Source organism: Crocodylus porosus, unplaced genomic scaffold (assembly GCF_001723895.1).
Source record: "Crocodylus porosus isolate Cpor-Errol unplaced genomic scaffold, CroPor_comp1, whole genome shotgun sequence".
NCBI classification, from domain to species: Eukaryota; Metazoa; Chordata; order Crocodylia; family Crocodylidae; genus Crocodylus; species Crocodylus porosus.
Genome location: NW_017728908.1, coordinates 37,639 through 54,988, shown reverse-complemented (window position 1 = coordinate 54,988; position 17,350 = coordinate 37,639). Strand labels below are relative to the sequence as shown.

At 63.6% G+C, this 17,350-nt stretch overlaps 2 protein-coding genes across 13 annotated transcripts in view; both read right to left on the bottom strand.

Moving 5' to 3' along the window:
- The window catches only part of STAC3 (SH3 and cysteine rich domain 3), a 4,458-nt gene extending 3,650 nt beyond the window's left edge, over window positions 1–808 (bottom strand). Inside the window, exons 1-2 of the mRNA XM_019531671.1 lie at window positions 693–808; window positions 33–294 (exon numbers count right to left, since the gene is read on the bottom strand). Of these exons, the coding sequence (XP_019387216.1) occupies window positions 33–294; window positions 693–752 (322 nt within the window). The 5' untranslated portion in view covers window positions 753–808. The remainder of the gene's footprint in view (window positions 1–32; window positions 295–692) is intronic.
- A 743-nt stretch (window positions 809–1,551) lies between these two features.
- Window positions 1,552–15,720, bottom strand: R3HDM2 (R3H domain containing 2). 12 transcript variants are annotated; one of them, XM_019531663.1, is made up of 24 exons: window positions 15,454–15,720; window positions 15,033–15,074; window positions 14,540–14,626; window positions 13,952–14,072; window positions 13,504–13,582; window positions 13,066–13,125; window positions 12,441–12,581; window positions 12,104–12,212; window positions 11,643–11,738; window positions 11,284–11,318; window positions 11,145–11,198; window positions 9,549–9,781; window positions 8,900–9,078; window positions 8,303–8,392; window positions 7,394–7,639; window positions 6,946–7,072; window positions 6,636–6,793; window positions 5,394–5,548; window positions 5,023–5,123; window positions 4,679–4,851; window positions 4,446–4,548; window positions 3,895–3,995; window positions 3,560–3,644; window positions 1,552–2,814 (listed from the first exon to the last, which is right to left on the bottom strand). In XM_019531663.1, exons 1-24 carry the CDS (start codon window positions 15,664–15,666, stop codon window positions 2,468–2,470), a joined length of 3,135 nt encoding a protein of 1,044 aa, XP_019387208.1. In that variant the 5' UTR covers window positions 15,667–15,720; the 3' UTR covers window positions 1,552–2,467. The 12 variants fall into 12 exon arrangements, with proteins under 12 accessions (XP_019387208.1, XP_019387207.1, XP_019387203.1 ...); XM_019531662.1 differs by having other exon boundaries at window positions 1,553–2,814; window positions 4,446–4,590; window positions 7,433–7,639; window positions 15,454–15,718; XM_019531658.1 differs by having other exon boundaries at window positions 1,553–2,814; window positions 4,446–4,590; window positions 15,454–15,717.
- Between the last annotated feature and the right edge of the window lie 1,630 nt (window positions 15,721–17,350).

The window sequence follows — 17,350 nt, the reverse complement described above, 5'->3', positions numbered from 1 at the left end:
ATTGTGGGTAGGGGAAGGAGGTCCCCACTCACAGACAATCATGCGGGCACAGACGTCGCAGAACTTGGGCTTCTTGAAGTAATGCTCCTTGAACTTGTGGGGCTTGTCATTGATGGGTGGTGGTAGCTCCGGGGGCGGCTCGGGCTCCTCCTCCTCCTCTTCCTCCTCCTCGTAGATGTAGTAGAGGGGCCCCCCCGAGGGGCTCACCAGGGCCTCGTTCTCGGGCTGCGGCTCGGGCGTCTCAGGCGGCGGCTCCGGGGCCTTGCGCTGGAAGAGGTGCCGGAGCCGCTGGATCTGGGGGAGATGGGGCTCAGCAGGGGAACTGAGGCACAGAGGATGTGTCCTGGGCCGTGCGGCAGGGACAGAGGCAGGGGAGGAACCCAGGTGTCCTGGCTGCAGCCCTGCCCCATCTTCACCCAGGAGACCCCACACCCCCTCCCCAGCTGGGGATGGAAACCAGGCATCCGGGCCCCGGCTCCCACTGCCCTAAAGCACCAGGTGCTCCCCCCTCTTCCAGGCCTGGGATACAACCCAGGCGTCTGGGCTCCGAGCCCTCCGGCCCACTCGGCCCCTGGGGAGATGCTGGCTGCTAGGAAGACACAGATAATGCCCCCAGGGTCCTTCGAGTTGTGGGGCAGTGGCAAGGCCCTGCCCCACCAGGGCTGCCCAGGACCCCTTGCCCCAGAACGTACCTGGCCCTCGCCTGTCTCTCCCGGGGAGGCTGGTGGCTCCAGCGCCTCCTTCTCCGTCATACTGCCAAGGCAGGGTAGGGGTCACGACTCTGGCTCCCTTGCTCCTGTGCCCCCCACTCCCAAGATCTACCTGGCCCCCCAGTCCCACTGTTTGGGGGCTGAGGGTCAGAAGTGCAGGGCATGGGCAGGGCTGGGGGGGGCGGCAGGGGGCTGCGGGTCAGGAGTGAAGGGTACTGCCAGGGTTGCAGGGGCTCACCCCTCTGGGGGATAGTGTCGCTCCCCCCCACCCCGCAATGTGCCCACCTCTGGGTCTCCCCACCAGCTCCCCCAGATGCTCCTACACCGAAAGCACCAGAGCTGGCCCCCCCCATGGGTCTCTCCCACCCCCAGGGACGGACAGCAGATCCCCACAGCTCTTGTAAGGCCGAGGGGGTGGCGGGGAGGGGTGCAGGGGCTCTGGGGTGCGGGGGGCACTCACACTGTGGCCGGGCTGGGCCGGGGCCTCTCACTCCAGCTCCAGGCGGTGCCCACAGACGGGCCAAGACAGCTGCACCCGGCTGACAGTGAAATCCGAGCTGGGCGGGGGCCAGCCACGCCCAGGGGGGCCAGGGAACAGTCTGGGGGGCTGCCCCATGCTGGGACATATCATCCTGGGGGGGGTCATGAGGTAATAACCCCATGGGCAGGGGGTCACACCCCCTTGCCCTCCTCGCATGGAGGGGGGGCAGGGTGTCAAACCCAGTTCTCCTCTCCACCCCCACAGTGTAACCATGCCCTCGCAGATGGGGCCAAAGGCTAGGGGTCAGACTCGGAGACCGCCTTTGGTGACAGACGATTTTTTTTCTTTTTATATTTAAAAATCAAAAAATCCCCCCACCCCCCCAATAATAATAATAAACCCATTAAATAAAATGTACAGTCACCAACCCAGCGCGGCCACGCGGCGCCCGACAGAGCAACGGACACGGGGCTGGGGGCATCAGGGCCAGCCCAGGGGTGGTTGTGGGGGGGGCGGGTGTCTGGGCTGGGGTGGAGAGTCCTGGCCAGGCTGGGAGAGTCTGGGGGCTCAGGGGAGTGTCTGGACCAGGGTTGTAGGATCAAGGCCTGGCTGTGACAGGGGCTCAGAAGAAAGGTGAGGGGCTGGGGTCCTGGCTACGGCCTGGTGGCTGCACGGACAGGACAGGTCCAGGTGGGATGTGTGTCCAAACTGAGCCTGGGTGTGGGGGGTCACAGCTGTGTGTGTGTGTGGCAGGGGGGTGTCCAGCCTGGACAGGGTCTGTGGGATGGGGGTCAGGCCAGGCCAGGCCAGGGGATTGTGTGTGGGGTGTCACACCAAGGCTGGGGGTGAGGTCTGGGAGGTATAAGCTGAGGTATTTATGGGGGTCGAGGCCAGGCCATTGGGTTTTTGGAGGCAAGGGTCCCAGGCGAGGCCAGGCTAGATCTATGTGGGGAGGTCCAGACCAAGCCAGGCCAGGGGGGTTCCAGGCCAGGCCGGGGGGGTGCGGTCTGTGGGGGGTCCAGGCTAGGGCAAGGGATCTGTGGTGGGGTCCAGGGCAGAGGGGATCCAGGCCAGGCCAGGCTGGGGGGGTTATGGGGGTCCGGGCGAGGACCTCTCACTCCAAAATCAAAGGGCAGCTGTAGGAACAAATCACTGTCTCCTCTTCATCGCGTCCATATAAATATCTCCAGAAAGAAACAGGGTGAACGAAAGCAGAGGCGCGCGGGGAGGCTCCAGGGGCCAGAAGTCCAGCACAGCCCCCAGCCCGGCGGGGGCCCTACTGGGAGCTGGCGCGCTCCAGCACGCGCAGGTCGTAGTGGCGCTTGGTGCCGCGCAGGCGGAAGCGGCTGAGCGGCGTGTTGAGGCGCAGCGAGGCGTTCTGGGCGGCCAGGGGGCTGGGGAACACGGCCACCACCGTGTACAGTGCCGCCAGGTCGGGGTGCCGCCCGTTCTCGGGCCCCGCGCACCCATCCCCAGCCCCCGTGCCTGCCCCACGCCGGCCCCGCGTCTCCTTCAGCCACTGGATCTTGGCGCCTGCCATAGCCAGCTGCGTGAAGAGCTTGTCGGCCTCGCTGCGTGTGATGCCCTCGGGCAGGTCTGTCACCTCCAGCACACGGCCCGGCACTGTGGGGATACGGGTGTCAGCCAGGGGAGCCACGGGGGGGGGCCCCTCCCCAGCCCTGAAGGGATCTAGCAGTCCAGATGCCTGGGTTTGGCCCCAGTGCAGTAGCTGAGGCCTGGGCACAGCGGTGATTTTGTGATGGCTGCAGCTGGGGACAGGTCCCAGCAGTGCCCGTGCCAGCCACCCTCATCCATGGCCCTGCCTGGCAGGAAGGCCCCAGCTGCCCCTGAACCCGGCTGGCTGAATTCCTTGCTAATATTAACCTGGGTGCAGCAAACGCCCCCTCCTGGCTCCAGTTTCATGGTGGGGGATGGGGAGCAGGGGGTGGAGAGAGCAAAAGGCTCCATGGTGGCGCTGCAACGTGGCCCGCAGCTGTCCTGCAGGACGGGGGTGTCATGGAGGGTCCCAATAGCAAGCACTGAGCCAGCTCTTACGGTGGAGCTAGCCAGGAGAGAACACAGGCAGCCTGGCTCCCAGCCCCTGACCATCCCCTGCCCCCCACAAAGCTGGAAGCAAGGAAGGCAGGGGAAGGTGGGGGGGGCATTCCCTGCCCATGCATTAGGGTTCAGCTGTGGCAGGAGCTGCCCCGTGAGCAGCTTTGTGGGCAGGGAAACTGAGGCACAGAGCAGAAGAGGCACTGGCCAAGATGCCCCAGCTGGGCATGAAGGGAAAAGGAGTCCAGGCTACAGCCTCTACATCCCGTGCCCCTCCCGGATGCACCCGGGGGGGGGGGGGGGTGTCACTTGCCTACGTCGCTGGTCCCAAGGTCAGTGGATGCGGACTTGAGGGCCTGCCTCTTGCACCTGTTCCCGTGCTTCATTCCTGTCTGGCTCTTCAAGAGTTAAAAGAGGTGTTCCCTAAGATGCTGCCCCCTACTCCCTTGTCAACCACCCCCACTCCCATGCCAGCCAGGGTGGCAGGGCCCCGCCCCTCCTCCCCCCGCACCAGCGGGGATGGCAGGGCTCTGGCCCCCCTTCCTTGGGGCTACTGAGGGGGCAGTGGTGACCCCAAGCTCCCCCCTATCCCTCAAGATGTCCCCTCCCATGGCAGGAACCACCCCTTGCCCTGCCCGGTGCCTGTACCTGGTGCGAGGTGTAGCCGGGTTGGCTGTGCAGCAGCGGGGGGGGGCACAGCGCCAGGTTGTACTGCAGCGGCTGCCCCAGCAGCGAGTAGCGCCCGTCGCCTGCCCAGTGGGAGCAGAGGTTGGGGGGGGTCCCTGCCAGCTCCCCCCCATAAGCACAGCCTGTGCTTCCCACCCCAGGGGGCTCCAGACTCCACACCCCTGATACTGACCAGCCAACAGCCCCACCCCATGGAGCTGGAGACTCCACCCATTGGCATAGAGCAGCCAATGGCCCCACCCCATGGGGCTCCGGATTCCACCCCTTGGCACTGAACAGCCAATGGCCAAACCCCATGGAGTTTCAGACTCCGCCCCCTGGCACTGACCAGCCAATGCCCCTGCCCCATGGGGTTCCACACTGCCATCTGCGGAGACTGACCAATGGCCTGGCCCATGGGGCTCCAAGCCCCGCCTCCTGCAGACTAGGGGCTCCTTCCTAGCCCCTGGAGCCCTGGCCAGAGCCCCTGGGCCTGCACTGGGGCCAGCTCCTGCCCCTGCCCCTGCCCCTACCTTGTGCTGGGCCCACAGGCCGGGGGAACTGGGCGAGGACAGGGAGGGGGCTCAGCCCCGGGCAGACGCTGCTGAGGCTGGTGACAGGCGACGGCGTCGGGGACTGGGTGGGGGATGTGATGGGGCTGCTCAGCTGGGTGCTGGCCTGGGGGGGTGGGGGGCAATGGGTCAGGGCCCAGCACTTCCCACAGAGAGGATACGTTGGGCCCAGCCCCCCCACTCCCCCCTTGTACCTGAGCGCTGGTGTCGGGGCTGTACAGCTCGCCGGGCTTCTGTGCCCGCTGATCCAGGCCGTAGTACTTGCAGTGACTCCACTGCACCACGGGCGGGTTCTGGGGGGGCTGGGGGCCGTTGGGCACATTGAGCTGCATGACGACCACGCCGGGCCCTGACGCTGACACCGCTGCTGGGAGGACATGGGGGGGTGAGACGGGGGCTGGCGCATCGTGGCCCCAACTCCCTGTGGCCTGGCAATGGGTCGGCTGCGGGGGGCATCACCGTCTGGCCCCTGCTTGAGACAGAGCCAGCAGAGGGAGCCCCTGGGGTGCAATTGGGGGGGGGGGGGGGGCCTCGCTACCTGAATACTGCTGCTGCATCTGCGGTGGGCTGCAGGGTGATGGGGACTGGGGCAGCTGGTACTGATCGGAGCCGGGCGGCTGCAGGAACCCAACAGACGAGCTGCAAGGAAGGGGGTGGGCGGTGATGGAGCAGGGAACAAAACCAGTCAACTTCCCCGCCCCCCACAGGGACCTACAGCACCTTCAGTTCACGCATCCCTTGAGACAGGAATGCAGCTGCTTCTGGGGAGGGAGCTGAAGGGCTCCTGTGTGAGTCCCCATTGCACAGATCCCCTGGTCACAGGCAGGACCCCCCCACAGGTCCTCCCAGCCCAGCAGGGCCACACTGGCTGATTAAGCCCACCACAGCCTCAGCCAGCCTGTCCCATACCTGGTCCCGTTCTGCTGGGCCGTGGGGATGACGCTGTAGTAGACAGGCAGCCCCCCGGCCTGCAGCCCCCCCTGCACCGACTGGCTGGCAGGCACCAGCACCTGCTGCTGGAACGGCTGCTGCACCACGCCCTGTGCCTCTGAGCCCACCGGCACCTGTTGGTGGGGGGTGGACACCCTGTTAGCCCAGGCTGGGGGGGGCTCAGGGGACATGACACCCCAGCCGTGACACTGGGGACAGGTGGGCAGTGTCAGTGCAAGGGGGACAGTCAGGGGCATGGATGCCCATGGGTGAAGACAGATGGGGTGGGTATCAGGGAACCCCTTTGCCCAGAGCCGCCCCCTCACCTGCCTGAGTTCAGACTATAGATACCCACAATGGCTATTAGTACCCAGCACCCTGATGAAAGGGAGGATTGGTGGTGGGGGGGACCCTAGGTCCATTGTGCCCAGTCTCCAGTGTCACACAGAGGCAGAGTGGAGGCTGGAAGGGAGAATGACTGGGCCTGAGCAGAGTTTTCCCTGCTCCTCTCCCCCTTGCAGCCCCCAGCACTGAAGGGCCAGGATGCTCAGATGCAGATGCTGTGCTCCTCTCCCCCATGCTCAATAGCTCCCAATGCCCCTTTCCTCCAAAAATAGGTCCAGTCCCTTGTGAACCTGGCTATGCTGTCAGCTTCCACCACACATGGTGGCCATGAGTCCCTCCCACTTCATGCCACCCTGGGGGGAAAAGTCTTTCCTGGTGTCCATTCTCAACTGACGATCTGGTCTTGTGTTGGGACTCCTCGTTCTTGTATTGAGAGAGACCATCAAGAATAAATCCTCAGGCACTTTCTCTTTGCCATTCAGTGGGTTGTAAACCCTTCTCCTGTCCCTGCCCTCCAGTGTCTTTTCTACACTGCCCAGGCCTGGCTTCAGTCTCTCCTCATATGGAAGCTTCTCCACAGCATGCATTATCCTTGGTGCCCTTCTTTGGTTCTAGATCCATTCCGGGGTGCATGGACCAGAACCAGGCACAGGATTCAAGGTGTGGCTGTATAAAGGGGTGTTATGATACTTTCCCTTCTTAACCTTATAAGGAGTTTGCCTTTTTGGTAGCAGCTGTGTCCTGAGCTGATGGTTTTGGAAACCTGTTCATGACACCCAGGTCTCTTTTCTGGGTGGTGACAGCTCACACAGAATGTGGGCATCTGGGCTCAAACCCCTGGGTCAGAAGGGACAAGGCAGCTGTCCTGCAGCTTACCTGGTAGGAAGGCAGCGGTGTGTACTGGACCATCAGCCCCTGCATCTGCCCCCCGACGCTGCTGCGCTGGCTGCCAAGGAGGCCAGGGGTCTGGGACTGCTGCACCCCCATCACGCCCTGGTATGGCTGCTGCTGGCTAGACATCACAGGCTGCAGCCCTGCAGCAGGAGACAGGCCATGTGGCTGGGTGAGGACAGCTCTCATGGGGTCCCCAGAGAGGCTAAGCCCCTTCCTCGCCTGCCCACCCACCCACATCTGGTTCATTTTCCAACCTCCTTTGCCCTGCTGCCCCAGCCCCCCTGCCCCTCACCAGGCTGCTGTGACTGCTGGGGGAGCTGCTGGCTGCGCTGAGGGCTGTATGCCACAGGATGGCTCAGGGTGCGGTATTGCTGGCTGGAGCTGGGGTACTGCCCAGGAGGGTAGTACGAGACCTGAATCTGCGGAGGAAAAGGGGGACAAGTTGGACTAGGCTTGGTGGGGTGGCACGGAGCCCCTCTCCCCCCAAAGAAGACTTGCCTGTCTGAACCCCCCTGGGTAACTTCCACCCCCCACCTCCCAACACACACACACCTGCTGGTGGGACACTGCAGTTGCAGCCCTGAGCTCCCCCGGGATAAGCCGCCATCTGTCTGCTCCCGCCCCCAGGTGATGTCCAAGTGCCCCTGGGCCTGCCTTGTCGCAGCCCCAAGCCAGTGGTGGGTACCTTCCCAGTCTGCTGCACCCATGCCCCCTCCCCCCGCCCCACACCCCCAGCTCACTTGCTGGGGCGGCTGGATGTAGCCCTGGGGCTGCAGGACCTGCTGGGTGGTGGCCGTGTGCCCTGAGGCGGAGTAGCTGGAGGGGGCTCCAGGCTGCCCGGGTGAGGCCATGATGAAGCCCGCCTGCTGCGGGGGCTGGGAGAGGAGCGGGGGCTGGAAGAGGGCACTGGGGGAGGGGTCTGGAGCCTCCGTGGAGCCCTGGCGGCTGAGGCTGATCTGCCCGAAAGGGGTGCTGAGCTCTTCAGCCTGTGGGGGGGGAGAAGGGGGCATGTTAGCTCTGGACACTTCCTGCCTGAAACTCCCAATGCCCCGTGCCCTGACACCGCCCCCCCCGGGTCAGGGCTGTTCTTGGGCAGGGCACTGCCATGGGGCTCCTCAGCACCAGCATCCTCGTCCCCATCTGGAGTGGAGCAGGCTGGGACCGGTGAGCCAGGGCAGCCGGCATCCCAGCTCAGGGTGGGGCTGGCAGTGCCCTGGATCTCCCAGCCTGGGCCTGGCCCTATTCCTGGAGAGCAGCCCCAGGTGGGCAAAGTTGCGCCCATAGGGTGCCCGGGGCTGCGGGCAGAGCATGGTGCATGTCCACGTGGCCAAGTGTGCCACCTGCTGGTGGCTGGGGGGAACAAACGCATCCAAAGCCGTGATGCCCCTAGGCCCCTTCCTCCCATTGGAGGGGGGGCCCTGCATTGCCTCGACACCCCCGCCCCACCAAGAGACCCTGGGGCTGGGTGAGCCATGGCCCAGACCCCTGAATGACCCCAGCGCTGGGGCCCAATCACCGCAGGCCGAGGCTGGCTCGGAGCTCCTGCCACAGCCCCCCCACTCCACGGCCAGGCTGGTGTCCCCTGCCCCCAGGGTGGCAAAGCTCACGCAGCACAGACAGAGCGAGGCGAGAGGCAGCGGGGCTGGTACCATGTTGTACTGCTGGGACGGAGACACGGGCAGGAGGACTTGGGGGCAGGAGCTTGGAGAGTACTGAACAGGCTGCAGGGCTGGGACAGGCTGTGTCCGGCAGAGCGGGGGGGCAGAGAGATGGGGAGTGGGGGGAAAGCCAGGAGGGTGGGGGAGAGAGAAGGAAGGACAAGGTTAGTTGCAGAGCTGGTGCCAGGGGAGGATCCGGGGGCTTGGGGAAGCTGGGGAGGGAGGCTTGTTGCCAAGAGAACCCATGCACACACTCCCAAACTGGGGGCGGGGGAAGGCCTTGGTACCCCCTGCAAGAGCCCCAGGCTGCCTATACCCCGATGGCTGGGGCAGGAGCCTTTTAGGAGCAGTGGGGATGGGGAAGGGGCAGAGAGAGCATGTTAAGGCCCAAGGTAGCAAGCAGTAGTGTGGCAGGGAAGCCAAGGGGGGTTAGGAGCATGACTGAGCCAAAGGGAGTGGGGCACTCAAACCCGCTCTGAGATCCCCAGAGGGGCAGCCCAACCTCCCGGGGGCTGGGTGGGGGGGCACACCTGCCAGGCCAAGGGCTTCAGCTGGCCCACGATCCACCACCCCCAGTGAGTGACTCACCTGCGACAGGAGGTGGTTGCTCATCGCTGGCGGCTGCTGAGGTGTGGGGGGCAGGGCAGGCGGCTGCGGGGGCGGCGGGGGCTGTGCTTGGGGCTGTGCAGAACAGGGCAGGAGCCCCCCACGCCCTGACTGGGATGTGGCTGCCGGGCTGCCAGGCTCTGGGGTGGCTAGCATCAGACCTGGGCAGAGGGGAGGCGTCCGTGAGGCTCCCACAACTCAGTGAGAGCTCAAGACTCATCTCTCGTCCCCCCATTTATACACGGGGAAACTGCGGTGCAGAGTGTGACTCGGCCCCAGAGACCAGTGGCAGAGCTGGTGATGGGACCCAGGCATCCTGGGTCAGGCCAGGGGTGGGGCATTGGCTTGCCAGGCAGCTCCCAAGCCCTAGGTCCTGCCTTTGGCAAGACTGCACCCACCCATGTGCTTAAAATCCCTTTGGTACCGCCTGCCCCATGCCCAGTGGCTCTGGTGAGCACTTCCAGACAGGTAATTAGTCCATGATGAGCTGGGCTAATTACCGGCTCCCTGCCCGATAGCCAGGGAATGCAGCCAGACTGCTGTGATGGGGCTGGGATCCCTCTGGGGCTGGGCAAGGAGCACGCAGACAACCTGGGCACAGGTTCAAGTCCCCACCACCACCCTGCAGTACCTGGCCTGGCCACCCGGCTGGCCCCCGAGCCCTTGTTGCTGCCGATGCTGTCACCGCGGGTGAGGATGGAGATACCGCTGAAGCTGCTGGCCTTGGTGACGGGCGGGCGCAGGCTCCGGGCTGAGCCATCTGAGTCAGTGCTGCTCCAAGGCCGTGGCTCCAGTGACTTCAGCTCACTCTCTGTGCTGCTCTGCCGGCTGCCCGGGGGCCGGGGCAGCCCGTCCCGGTTTCCCCTGCCAAGAGCGGGGGCTGTGCTGGAGCCGGCAAGCAGAGCGAGCACCAGGCAGGGAGTGGGGGAGGTAAAGGGGCTTGGGGCTCCCCCAGCTGTGTCTGGCCAGGGGCTCTTGGGCCCATGACCTCCCAATCCTGCCAGACATCCTTCTGCTCTGCGGCTGCAGAGACAGGATGTCCAGCCCCGACCCAGCACAGCTCCCACCAGAACTGCAACCCGTCACCTGCCCCCGGGTGGGCACGAACGGATGGCCACTACCCTGGGGCAGTAGTCCCCAGCGGCTATGATGGCACCTTGTCCCTAGGGGTCAGGGCTGTGGGGAAGAACCCATAGGCCTTAAGGGACTGGTTACCCCTGGATGAACATTTGCCCTGGGGTAACTCCCTCTGGTGTGGCTCTACCCCCCAAAGGGGACATTCTTCCCCAGAATCATTTGAGTCCTGGAAGTACTGGGCGCAGAAGCTGTCTGTAGCCAAGACCTTGGACCTCCTCTGCACATGGCAAGGCTGCTCTGGGACCCACCAGCCACTGCCATCTGCCCTGCCAGTCTTGGTGCCCCATGACCACAGCTTCCTGGGACAGCAGGGTCCTGTCACAGGGCCCCCAGCTGTACATCTGGGGACTGAGGGACCTCAGCTCTGCTCCCAAGAGCCCAAACACACTTTGCTGTCCCCCCACCTCAATCCAATGCCCGTCAGCCCAGGCCAAGTCCCCTGCCTTGTGGCTGCTTTGTAAGGACAACACCAGGACCTCGAGCCACAAGCTAGGCACTGGCTGTGGGATAACCACGGTGCAGCTGGCCCTGCTTGGGGCCGTAGCCATGGGTCAGATCAGCTCCCCGCTCATGGGTCCCCTGCACAGCATGGAGCTAGATGGCCAGTGCGGGCATCAGAATTGGTGCTGGCCCAGGCTTGTGGACGGATGTAGCTGTTACCCCAATACCATGTATACAGATATACCCCATTCTAATCTAAGGGGTGCGCCTGTCTGCTCTTCTGCCACAAGAAGAGGAACTAAAACCCAGTGGCTTTGAAGTGGCAGGGGTTTAACCTGGGATAGACAGGAGTCACAGTGGAATAACTCTGGAGCAGCACATCCCAGCTGAATAGAACATCCATCCCCAGCCGGCACCTCTCACCGGCTGGGAAGCGACTGGGGCAGAAAGCAGAGGAAAGACGGAGCGGAGTCCCTGGTCCGTCTGGAGGAGAAGGGCTCATGGGGGCTGGAGAAGCCGTGCTGAGGGAGATGGGGCCATGGGGCCACCGGATGGGGCGGAGGGAACTGCCAAAGCGACTGGAGGACGGAGAAAGCAGAAGCCATGCGGGGGTGGTGGGGGGCAGCATGGGGGGGGCACACACAGGTACCTAAAGATCTGGCGCCTTTTGTGCGAGCTACAGGACAAGGCGTCTTGGGCGAGTCTGTGGGTTAACAGCAGAGAGAAGCGTCGTTATGGGGCGCGGGGGGCGGCTGCAGGGCAGTGGGGGAGGCAGCGCCAGAACTCACCTGCTGTCGGTCAGGTAGCCGTTCTGGCCTGTCTGCTGTGAGGGGAGAGAAGGGCGCGTAAATCAGGGGCTGAGGTGCCCCGCAGCACCCAGCCCCACTCTGGGGCATCAGGACACCCCCCACCCCCTTCTGCTCCACACACTCAGAGGGGCGGGGGGGACCTGCAGCTATTTTCATAGACATTAGGGCTGGAAGGGACCTCGGAAGATCTTTGAGTTCAGCCCCTAATTTTGTGTGGGGGTGGCTGGAGTGGGGAGCAGAACCCAGGAGTCCTAGAGACCCCTCCCGCGGCTCTAACTGCTCATCCATGCGGCGTCTTCCATCTGGGTCTGGTGCTCTGCAGAGGCAGTGGGACTCACCTCGCGGGCGAAGATGCGCTCGCGGACGCGCTGGTACTCCTCCTCACGCTCCTCGATGGACTTGCTTCGCCGCCCGTCCTGCAATGGGAGCCGCATCTGGGGGGTAGGGGGGGAGTTGACCCTTAAAGCTCCCTGGTGTGCAGGGCCACTTGCACACGGACATGGACATATGGACACAGGCCCACATGGATGTGCACACACACACACACACGGATACACAAGCAAAGAGACAGACATATCCACACAGGACAGGTGTGATGGGAAGGGCTGGCATGCAGGGACCCGGGGGGGGTGCCTCTGATGGCTGAGGTCGCCCATTGGGAAGGACCCCAAGACATGAGCTGGGCACACAGCATCAGGTGGCCATGCATGGAGCTGAACATGGACAGATGGCCACCCCCACCCCTCCTCTGGGGCATCTGCACCCCATCCACCCCAGTGGTCCACCCTCAACTTCCCACCTGGTTTTCATCCCGGTCCATGCTGGCGTCATCCCGTTTGAGGATGAAGCGCTGAGGGAACTCTGCGCTCTTCTCATCCTTGATGTGCTCTGAGAAGCGCTGCTCCGGGCTGTGGGGAGAAGGAGCCTCATCAGTGGGACACTCCCCATCCCCACGATAGAACAGAGAGGTCAGGGGGGGTCAGTGGTAAAAAGAGGTGGGCAGATCTGTGCATGGATTCGGGGGCACTTTTCTAGCTCCCCCCACTGCAGAGGCTGGGCACAAAGCTAGGGCTGGTCAGGTCTGGGCTGGGAGCGTGGGAGAGGGTTGGTTTCCTGGGTTCTCGTGGGGCGCTCACATGCGGGTGTTGCCGGTTTTGTTGATGATGACGGCCTTGCCGGTCTGGTCCACGTTGTGGTCCATGCCGAAGTAGGCAGCAACGCGGTGTAGCAGCATGCGGTGGTACGAGGTCATCTGAGGGAACTTCTTGAACTGATTGCTGGGAAGGATGGGGGTGGGGTTCAGTCAGGCTCGGACCTGCTGCAGCTCACCCCAGCCCAGCCTAAGACTGACCCCCACATGCATACTGGGGCCGCCCGGGGCCTGATGCCCTCTGTGCCCCAACCCCTGCCTGCCCTCATGGCTCCGGGGCTGGCTCCGGTGTGTCCACATGGGTGCTGGGAACTGAGCTGACCCCCAACTCATCTCGTGTGGGGAGAACAGGGACAGCTGTCAGTCAGCCCAGCCCTGAGCCGGGAGGTGAAGGACATTCCCAGCTGCACCTCCTTCCCCAGGCCTAGAGGCTGCGCTGGGTGCCAGATGGGGGCTTGGGCCTGTGGTTAGAGTCCCCTCACTGCAGGACCCCAGACACCTCTGTGGGGCTTGGCCACTGAGGGAGGGGGCCAGAGGCACAGCCCCACCCCCGCTCAGATGTGGATACCCCCCAGTCCACCCCCCCAGGTACAAACTCTGCAACCACTTACTTGTTATCGCTAATGAACTCCAGGATTTCCTGTTCTAACTTTAGCAGCATCATTCGATCTCTGCCCAGAGGTGGGGGGGTTGGAAATCACACTCAAGAACAAGGAAATGCAGCTGACACCAGCCCCACCCCAGCCCCCAGCTCGTCCCCAGCCCCAGAAAGCAGCAGCTCCCTCTGCTCCAGGCACAGAGGCTGTGACAGGAGCACATCCATCTCCCTGCTAGTGACTCTCGGCTTCCCAGCCCAGCTGCCTGGGTTCTGGGGGCAGGGAGGGAGGCCGGTTCTACCCCAAGCATAGGGGATAACCCCCAACCCCAGCAGGGGCCAGGCAGGTTGTTCTTCTGTGCCCTAGATCTCATGCCAACCCAAGCCAGGTGCCTGCTCCCAGGCTCCCTGTCATCCATGCTCACCCCCAAGTTCTGCCCCCCCACATACCAACCTTGGGTTTTTTTTCAGTGTATTTACTAGGAATTCATGCAGGTCGATGCCAGTGGAGTCCGTGTATTCTTGGCTGGAGTCTGAAGGAACGAGAGTGGGATGGGGTGAGGGCAAGGAGAAGAGCATGAAGAGCAGGTGAGTCCTGCGTGTGGGGGTGGTGCCCATGTCCCATAAATGGCTGGGTACTGCCTGGGGTCCTGGACGCCTGGGTTCAGCACCCAGCTCTGCCCTGGTGAAGTCTCAGCCAGCTGCTTGTTGGCTCTGTACCTCAGTTTCCCTAACTGTGAACTGGGGGAAGAGACCCTGCCCAACCCTGGGCCACCTGGGGGTGGGTGCTGGGCCCAGTGGGAGCTTGGCAGAGCCAGGAGAGGGAGGGGACTCCCATTCAATGAGCCACTCAAACATGCCACGCCTTTGTACACACCCCCAGCCCCTGGGGCCTTGCTGACCTCGTGAGAGCATCTTGCGTGGCGCCTTCTCCTTGCCCTTTTCCTCCTTCTCGGCTCCATCCTTTGCCGACTTCTCCTCCTCCTTGTCTGAGGGGCAACTGACATGGAGCTGGATGATGTCCTGCGGGAGGGCAGGGGGCACAGGTGCTTGGCTGAGCCATGGGCTCCACACACAGCCTGGGGCTTGTTGGAGTGGGGGTAATGACCTGGCTTCCATTGAAGTGGGGCTTTCTGAGGCTGGGGCAGGATGTGGAGGGAGGAGGGGATGTCTCTACCCAGGCAACAGAGTGAGCTCCCCCCTTCCACCCCGTGGGAGGCCAGGAGCCAGGGCCTATGCCGCCAAGGCCCCACACAGCCAAGGCCCCCTGCTTCTGGGCCACAGGGCAGGGGCTTTCAGGCAGTGCAAGAGGGCCTACAATGTCCCCCATGGCCAGGGCCAGAAGTCTCCTTTGTGCCTATGCCATGGCCATGGCTGCCTGGTGCACTGTGGGTGATGAACATGGATGCCAACAGCCATTGGCTATGGCTGGGAGGGGCCCTGCTGGGAGCTGCCACATCTCTGCCCCCAACCCTGGCGCTCAGGCTTACCTGGGGCTCCAGCGGCCCATCCGTGAAGGGGCTGGCGGACTCCTCACACACGGCCAGGCTCCGCACCAGCTTCAGCTTTGAGTTGGACTGGAAGAGACCAGGAGAATGGCCAGCGTTGGGGGGTGCACAGGGAACACCTCCAACCTACTGAACCATGGCCCCTCATAGGCTTGTCTGCAGCCCCCCGACCACCTCCTCGCCACATGGAGCCTGCAGGGCCCAGCCAGCCCGCCCCTGCCTGGCCCTATCCTCGGGCCAGCTGGGCCACACCAGGATGGCCTCCAAAAAGAGAGGGGGGAAAGGGGCATAAAAACCCCCAGTGCCCCTGGGCTGGGTTGGAGCCATGACATGGGTAGCAGCAGAGGTGAAGCATCACCCAGTCATGCAAAAACCTGGGGGGGGAGAGGGGTGAGCTGTGACATTGCCCCCTTGCCCCCCACACCCCATAGTTGGATGCCAGATGTCTCAGGCACTTAACACCAGGACCTCGTACCTTGGCTCGTTTCCTGTTGTGCCCATGGTTTGACGGTCGCCTCTGTGGAAACAGTAAGGGAAGGGAGCTGAGTGGGTGGGTAGCAGGATGTCTGAAGCTGCCCAGGCAGCAGCAAAACGAGTAGGTCTGGAACAGCCTGGCCCCACATTGGCCTGGCTTTCCACCCCGCCAGGCCCTGGCACTCAGAGGAAGGCATGGACCAGACACATATAAGCTCTGCCTCCCCACAGGGCTTGTTCTCTAGCCACAAGTGACAAGCCCAGCGTGGGCCCTGCTGTCGAGGTCTTGAGACCCCTTCCTGAACCTGCCCTCAACCCGCAAAGCCAGTCGTAGTCTCCTCAGCGTGACTGGGGGTAGGCTCAGTCCCAGACATGAGACCCAAGTAGGGGATGCTGCACTGGCCCTGCCCCACCAGGCCCACCTGAGCTTCCTGCCGCATGCTGGCCTCCTCCCCGTCCTTGTCTGCCTCCTCCTTGCTTGGCGACCGCATTGCGAACTTGGCCTTGTGTGTCGGCTCGTCCCCCAGCCGCTTCTCCGCCTCCTTCATGATCTCCAGGTTCTCTGGCGTTGTGGAGCTGCTCGACATGGCGGGCACAGCGTGGCGCGGTGATGGGCGCCTGCGGGGACGGGGCATGGGGTGTCAGGGGCATCACGCAGCGGTGCCCCTGGTCCTCAATGCCTCGAAGCAGCTGGCTCCTGGTACGAGGCTGGGGCCCCTCCAAGACCAAAGAGCTGGTGGCAGGGCTGAAACAGGACAACCCAGGGACCTCTGAGTGCCCTTGCAACCCCTGCCCTCACCATGGGGGCAAAAGCAGTGATCGAGACCACGTACGCATACATATGCAACCCCCACATCCATGTTCCTGGCTAGACAGGGGCTCCATCATCCTGCTCTGGGCAAGCCGGGGGTCCCTCACCCCCAGCTGGCTACCCCGTCTCTAGGCTGTGGGCACCAGGGCCTGGAGGCTCAACACCCAGTTCTGCCCCTTGTTGCGGAAGACAGTCATGTCCTCCCGACTCCCCCATCACCCGAACTGCGAGGAGAGGAACCGCTGCTGTCAGGAGCTAGCTCTAGATTCACATCTCCTGCTCAAGGACATCCTGACAACCAGCTCCAGGCAAGGGGGGCTCAGCGTGGCATGAGGCTGTATCCCCCTCCCCATCCCAATGCAGACCCCTTGGCCATCGCACACAATCTGACAAAATGCCCCAGCCCTGAGTCCAAGCCAGGTCTAGGCCCTGCTGCAGCCACGTGGATCTTGAGCTGTGGGAAGGGAAGGAGGAATCAGTCACCCAAATGGAGAGGGATCCACCCTTGCCTGGTTTGCCCGTCTCTGCTGGATGTTACCAGTCTAGGGAGGAAATTTTAGTGCCAGTCCCATGCTTGGGGAAAGGATGGGCAGCTGGGAGAGGGTGGTAGTGGCTCCGGGACGAGGGGTGGTGCTAGGACGACATCTGCGCCCTGCTGATGCCAGAGGCTGTGATAGAGCCGCACGGGAGGAAAGAAAAGGGGGAAACCCAACTTTGCTTTTATTGTGGCTACTGGCCTGGTAAGAAGGACTGGCCAGCACCACCACGCCGTGGCCAGTGGCAGAGATGGGGCTGCGGACAGCTGAGCAAGCTCTGGGGCAGACAGGCCCCAGAGCTGCTCGGTGACGCCAGGAGTGGGTGACTGGGAAATGCTAAGAGAGCCCCCGCTGGGCATGTGCCAGGGTGGATGCTGGCTATGCTTGGTGCCTTACAAAGGCCTGGCTAGCCCACACAGGCCACGCCAGGCTCAAGGGACATGGGACCCTCCGACTTTGAGCTTCAGGAGGTGACCGAGGGCCAGGAACCGGAGGGGGCTGAGGGCTGCAGGTGGTTGGGCCAGTTCATCTGAGCCTTTGGTGGCATTCCAGGCATGGAGCCAGTGAGGGGCCAGTCTGGGCCGCGGGGGTCACCCAAGGTCCTTGCCTCACCCAGAGGCAGTGGCTTGCAGGGATTGTGCTAGCTCCGTGCCAGGGCCACCTTGGCGCAAGCCAGTGGCTGTCACCCAAGATGCCAGCCCATCCCCTGCTCAGCCTTGACTGGGGAAGCACTGGTAAATAAACCTGTGCAATTGAGAGTGGCTGTGGGTGCATCTGTGCTTAAACCGGGGACTGCATAGCCCAGCTCCCACCCTCCAGCCCCTTGCTCCACCTGGGCATGGAGGGTCCTGACAGCCTCCACCTCATTCACAAAAGCCCTGGCTCCATGCGGGGCAGAGCCGAGACGCTGTATTCCAGCTCGGGGTGAATGAATCAGCAGCTCCTGGGGCGGCGGGGGTGAGCGAGGGGGCG